The sequence below is a fragment of the Branchiostoma belcheri genome, unplaced genomic scaffold, assembly GCF_001625305.1.
Source record: "Branchiostoma belcheri isolate BF01 breed outbred unplaced genomic scaffold, Haploidv18h27 scaffold146, whole genome shotgun sequence".
NCBI lineage: Eukaryota > Metazoa > Chordata > Leptocardii > Amphioxiformes > Branchiostomatidae > Branchiostoma > Branchiostoma belcheri.
This window is the reverse complement of record NW_017802891.1, coordinates 20,623-26,164: the sequence shown is the minus strand read 5'-3', so window position 1 is coordinate 26,164 and position 5,542 is coordinate 20,623. Positions and strand designations below refer to the sequence as shown.

The 5,542-nt window shown below is 43.0% G+C and overlaps 1 protein-coding gene across 1 annotated transcript in view; it reads left to right on the top strand.

Annotated features, from left to right (window-relative positions):
• LOC109465011 (low-density lipoprotein receptor-related protein 2-like) overlaps positions 1–4,724 on the top strand; it is a 10,271-nt gene extending 5,547 nt beyond the window's left edge. The window contains exons 11-17 of the mRNA XM_019762134.1: positions 502–563; positions 771–844; positions 1,093–1,203; positions 1,934–2,047; positions 2,560–2,676; positions 3,409–3,804; positions 4,188–4,724. Of these exons, the coding sequence (XP_019617693.1) occupies positions 502–563; positions 771–844; positions 1,093–1,203; positions 1,934–2,047; positions 2,560–2,676; positions 3,409–3,804; positions 4,188–4,285 (972 nt within the window). The 3' untranslated portion in view covers positions 4,286–4,724. The remainder of the gene's footprint in view (positions 1–501; positions 564–770; positions 845–1,092; positions 1,204–1,933; positions 2,048–2,559; positions 2,677–3,408; positions 3,805–4,187) is intronic.
• Positions 4,725–5,542: the final 818 nt, after the last annotated feature.

The following is a 5,542-nucleotide window of genomic DNA, read 5'->3' as shown; positions in this document are numbered from 1 at the left end:
AATTTTGGACAACACTAGCTAGTATATTGTATTAGTTGTATTTTCGTTTATTTATTGTGTATGAGTTAATTTATTTTCCCGTGATCCCACCCCTCACTCATTACTGGACCTCTGGGAAGAGCGGCATGTACAAGGCCGACAGGGCCATCCAGTTTAAATAAAGGTGAATGAATGAATGAATGAATGAATGACCTTTTCATAAAAAGTGGACCAAAAAGTGGACCTTTTCGTAAAAAGTGGACCAAAAAGTGGACCTTTGAGCCTTGTGGGGGGGTTCTTCCGAACCCCCCCTGGCTACGGGCATGGCGTTCGAGGTCCCCTCTAGCAGTGGGAAGAACCCCCCCATTCAAAATCCTGGCTACGGGCATGGATCAGCAAACCTATATGTAAGCTCGTTGCCATCACATATCTCAGTAGCACCAATGACCATAATTGCTATTCATCACAAGGTTCGGGGTGTGCATCGCAGAGCGTCTTCTGTAACGGGACATGTCGACCAAGGAAAAGTTTCTGTCGGGCTTTTTTGACAGATGTGTGCCGTGGGACTATAACTATGGAGACAAGTAAATACGATCACTTCGTAACTTTTCTTAGATAGGTAAATGGCACATTAGAACAGCTTTTTGAAACTATTTTTGTGGTGAAATCAAATATTGTGAAAGTGAAGTTGATACAGCAAGCATGTTTATGAGCCATAGCAGATGATAAACAAGGAAACAACCGCAAAACCACCGGGTCTTAATAAGTCGAACTTACAAATTGCGTTGCAGACCTATTTACGAAGACGTGCTACAGGAAGAGTGTGGACTTGTGACCGTGAAGTTGGAGCATCTCGGATGCTTGGGTTCGTTTTCCCCACCTTCTATCCCTATGCTGATGCTGTACCTAGAATTGAGGTCGTGTAGTGAGTGGATTGTATGGCTGCTACCCAGACCGATATGATGCTATATATATATATATATATATATATATGTGTATGTGTGTGTGTGTGCGTGTGTGTGTGTGCGTGTGTGTGTGCGTGCGTGTGTGTGTGTGTGCGTGCGTGTGTGCTTACACTTGCCAATAGCAATGGGTTGCCACTTTCCTTTGCAGAAATTGACAGCCAGTACAGTTCGTGTGGGGACGATGAGGTGTACCACGATAGTCAGGCCTGTGACGGCACAGAAGACTGCTCAACAGGGGAGGACGAGGCAAACTGTGACGGTAAGACTTTTCAGAGTACACTCGAAAGTCATACAACATTTTAGGAAAAGAGATGCAGGCTGCTTTGACGCAATGGTATTAATCCCGCTCCTCATCCTTGTTAAGGTCTTCAGGTTTCTTTAGACAGCAAATAAATAACTTACTCGTATGCAGTTATATATGTAATGTTATAATACACTTTGTCTATCTGAATAAAGAGACTAGTTTTAAACAAACACGTGTTTTAGATGTCGTAAATATTACGTACCGTGTAAAGATTTTTCAATTTTTGCCGTTGGACATTTACTACATAATTTTCCCATTTTTGGAATGTTGACCACCGTCAGAGGGCAATAAAATTTAATATTTTTTAAATCAACGATATTCAATGCGCACGCTGATGTCATCAATAAAAAAATACTTGTTGTGACTGAAAGGAAAGAACAAACAAACAAACAACAGTTACATGGAACGTACAGTATCTACAATTTGACAGACGTACCGTAACGTCTGCTGAAAAAAACAGCAACCTAATGAAACTAGTCTCGGTCATTGTTAACCTGTCTTCTCTGTTCTCCCCATCACTTAAATTTCTATATTACAGTAAGCTCTCTCTGACCCTTACACTGACCAATATGATCCGTGAATCGTATCCTTATATTGAGTCCGTGAATCGTATCCTTATACGAAATAGTGGGCTTGTGATAACAGATGAGAGGCACTCATGTTTTGCACTTTGTGTTTCCTGAAGAGTGTGCGATGGAATGTCTGACGGTTTTAAGTGACTCCTGCATCCCGAGTGGATGGATCTGTGATGAACTACAGGACTGTTTAGATGGTAGAGACGAGCAGGGCTGTGTGCAAGGTAGGTTTTTGGGAAGTCGCCTCCATAGCATGCCAAAAACTGGGGGTTTTGGGGGTCTTCGGGGTCTTTGGGAGTTTTATGTGCTATTTTCTGATTGCAAATAGACAACATAGCCGGCCTGGTTTAGAACTGGGTACAACAGCCGAAGACCACCAAACCCTCAGTTCTATAAAACAGCTACGGAGACTATTGGGGAAGGGGGGAGGCAAAAAAAAGGCTGACTTCCAGGGCAAATGTCGGATGGTGCCTTCGTACAAAATTTGGATGTATCTTAAGTTTTTTTATCTTAAGTTATCTTAAGTTATTTTTCAAATGAGGGCACATATCAAATATGTATATAGGAAATAGGTAGTGTTGAATAAATTCCTACTTCATGTATTAGATCTTATTTGTAGAAGACCATACAAAAGTCCCTGTACTTTTTCTGTCATTAAAGAATCTCTATATCCATAGGGCTTTGCTTTGTTTGGCATCCATCCATGCATACATGTGTTGTGTACTTTCCGTGACAGGTGTACCCAAACACTGCTTTTTCACCTGCGGTAACAACGTCACCTGTCTGCCGACAAGTCAGCTGGGGGACGGGCGTCAGGACTGTGCTGGCGGCGAGGACGAACGACCCAGCAACAGTAAGTCTGAACCGTAATGAAGATTTGTGCTAGTGAGACATAGCCTTTACAGGGCATCATCATCATCATCATCATCATCGGACGGCTGCAACGCAGGTGACTGCAAGAGCCCTCCGCTTCCTCTTGTCGCTAGCAAGGTTGGCTGCTTCACCGGCAGGTGATTGTAGTCGTCTCCCCAAAAGTGTAGTATTGCACTTGATGTCATTCCTTGGGCTCTACTTGTTTTATCACACGGGCTTCCAAATGTACCATAGAATAATCCAAACGGGTTTCGCCTGAGCCGCGTGCGCCGCCGCGTCGAAAATCCGTATAGTGGATTCGGACATTGGAATTGATGTTGTTGCATTTTTTTTTAGGGGCACCAAATTTTGCCTCATATGGTGAAAACATTCTTGAAAGACGCACTTTCTTGGGTGGGTATGACATAAATAAAATACAACAATACAACGCGGTGTATTCCGGGGATCTCCCTCCGGCCTTTGGGTGACGTGACCCGCGGTCGGGCTGAAGCCTTGGGTGAACCGTGTTGTATTCTATATGTATTGCTTTTCAATATGTGAGGCTATTGTGGTTATTAGATGTGTTTGATTGCAAAAACATGTTCCTGAGTAAGTAAATGCTATTTTGTTGCTTGTTGTATGTAATGATGCTACTTACCTATTGCAACAGTCGGCAAAAAGTGCCTTGGCCGCACTTATTTATATTCAAATGATTACAACTGTGTTGTTACAGTTGAAGAGTCCCTGGGATACAAGTGGGGCTCCTGCAGCCACAACTGCACGTCTGTCTACGGTAACGCGTCATGCGTTCCTGACGCGTTCGTCTGTGACGGTGACGCGGACTGTTCGGAGGAAGAGGACGAGCAGGACTGTGATCGTGTAGACTTCTTCCTCCGTGAGACAGAAGACTGCGGGACGTTCTACTGCAGCCTGCCCGGCTCTGTGGACCCGTACTGCGTGCACGGTCATCTCATCTGTGACGGACACCCGGACTGTGCGTCAGGGGAGGACGAGCAGGGCTGTGGCGGTAACGCGCCGGGCCGCATGTCAACTCAAACCGGCACCACGGGGAGCATCGGACCGACCGTAGAACCGACAAGTGGTCAAGGAGCGTTCCAGGATCAAACAGGTTATAAAGCCAATAACTCTCTTCACGATGTCTACCGTTTATGTATGTGCCTGATACTATAGTAACTTAGCTACCAAATTTTGAATAAATTGATTTTTTCCGGCAGGGGCCTGCCGGGCGGGATTATACTTTTATGGTGAGGTAATATTTCCAAACCGGGGCCCGGCCGGGCTGTTTTTACAACGAAAAATTTGCATTTTATACCAATAGTATACGCAACTAGTTATTTTTTTTTTCAACTTTCAACTTTTTTCGTGCTTTGTTGTCTTTCATACCAAACTTTTCGTTCCACAAGGTTGACCGGCTGGGCCCCGGTTTGGAAATGTGACTTTAGCATTATTTAGGTTGCTGCTGTTCATATTTTTTATTTGTTTTCGTTGCAGAGCTCTATGAAGTAAACTGTGGGCCCCAGGACCAGCCCATGACTTGGATGACAGCGGCTGCACTGGGCGGTCAGATTCTGTATCGCATGACTGTCTAATCTATACAAGGCTTTGGCTGTATGAAACAAAACAAAATTGTTTGGAAAATCTCTACAAGACAGGAAAATAGCACGTGGCCTATAATAGTCTAGCCTTTGTAAGTGTTCGTCCTAAGTTTTATATTAAGTTGTTGATATTACCCGACAATTTGCCAGATAACCAGAAACGGCCAAACCAATAGTGTAGCATAGCATAGCACCGTACTAACACGTACTAATAATAGATATTGAAGTTAGTCTTATTGTACACAAGTTATGTATGATTTAAGAGTGAATTTTCATTAATGTATCTTATGATTGATTATCTAGCTCTAATTCTAGTTCTGTGTGGTGAAAATACACATATCCGTAGCAGCGTATCTATCTATTCTTTAGTGTTTTGCTTTTATCGGTGTAGACATTTTCAAAACGCACGCAGAATTCGTGAAATATTATGTTATTGCCCTTCAAACGTTTTTGTGCAAATAAACTTGTACATGCTCGTGCGGTGTCAGTGTCTTCTGTTGTTTTCCTCACCTTTCCATGACACAAAACACACTTTGCATGTTTTCGAGTGGCCGCGTTTGGAGCTATTACGCTCTGGAAGGTTGCATAGGCTGAAGACATCCAGACACAAGAATCGGACCATAATATGCTCAACAAGAGTTCAACGATCTCATACCTTCGCCAAATGATGTTAACCCTTGCGGTTGACGAATTTTTCAATTTTAATGATTGATTTCGCAAATAAGAGCGTCATCTGCATGGATTACATCAGTTGATCATATTCTCCACCCAATGGCAGCCTTATCTTAACAAAATACTTAAATATTTAAATAGGCTATTCTAGCACTTCCTCATAAATTACGCTAATGAGGTCATATGTGAATAAATTATCTTCATTGATGTTCACCTTCACTTAACTTCCAAATGCGGCAAGTATGAAATGCCCACACGGCGGTCGGTTGCTAGGCTAAAGTCGCATTACTAGGGAGGTATCGGGTTACAGAACGCGTTCGAACGTGGCCGCGCGGGAGTCCCAGGCCGGCCCGGGGGCAACGGGTAAAATTTGAAAATAAACAAAAGTAATTGGGGAGTAAATACTCGTCAAAATAAAATGTAAGAGGTGATTTTGTTTACCTCAAATGTTATTCTTGCACTGCCTTTGCTCCACTTTGTGTACATTTGCTTCCAAATGAGATCAATTTCGGATTTCAAAAAGGGTTCGCGAGAACCAAACAACTGATTTTAAGAGGCCCCGAAAATTAAAAATAAGGT